Source organism: Bison bison, unplaced genomic scaffold (genome assembly GCF_000754665.1).
Source record: "Bison bison bison isolate TAMUID 2011002044 unplaced genomic scaffold, Bison_UMD1.0 scf7180017864284, whole genome shotgun sequence".
Lineage (NCBI taxonomy): Eukaryota > Metazoa > Chordata > Mammalia > Artiodactyla > Bovidae > Bison > Bison bison.
In genome coordinates this window covers 1991472-1992016 of record NW_011494856.1, presented here as the reverse complement: position 1 = coordinate 1992016, position 545 = coordinate 1991472, and the positions used below count along the sequence as shown (strand labels likewise).

The 545-nt window shown below is 65.5% G+C and overlaps 1 protein-coding gene across 1 annotated transcript in view; it reads right to left on the bottom strand.

The window, feature by feature from the left end:
• RELT (RELT tumor necrosis factor receptor) overlaps positions 1 to 545 on the bottom strand; it is a 6019-nt gene that overhangs the window by 368 nt on the left and 5106 nt on the right. Inside the window, exons 9-10 of the mRNA XM_010849528.1 lie at positions 394 to 545; positions 1 to 55 (exon numbers count right to left, since the gene is read on the bottom strand). Coding sequence (XP_010847830.1) covers positions 1 to 55; positions 394 to 545 — 207 coding nt within the window. The remainder of the gene's footprint in view (positions 56 to 393) is intronic.

Genomic DNA, 545 nt, shown 5'->3' with positions numbered 1-545 from the left:
CACCTCGGAGGCCACTGAACTCACGCGCTGCTCGGGAATTCGGGCCACGCGGAACCTGTGAGGAGCGGCGATGCCATGTTCCCCCGTTAGAGGGGGATCCCCAGGTGTGAGGAGTGCAGCACCCGCCAGGGTTGCACAGCAAGTTCCTGGATCAGAGCCTGAGCCCTCCCCATGTCTTCTTGCCCACTGCCGGGCTCCCAACTCTAGGCTGTGTGTGACCAGGTTTTTAGGTGTCATGGGGGCCCAGGTGTTATCAGGGCGAGGACCCTGGCAACCCCCACTGCAAAGAGAGGCCCACTGAGGCCAGGAAGGGTGGGGCTGCCCACAGATCGACCTCCAGCCCTGCCTCCCCCACAGCCGTCAGGGGTCACCTGTGGTCTGTGCCCTCCTCACCTGCCCACAGACAAGATGGTGATCTCGCCCTGGCGTCCGGCCTTGGCCCCGGCCTTGGGGGTCCTGGCTGGGTTGGGCAGGAGTCTGGGGGCAGGAGTGGTGGCAGCTGCAGCCTCAGGGGACAGCAGCACCTCGGGCCACTTCTTCTGGCT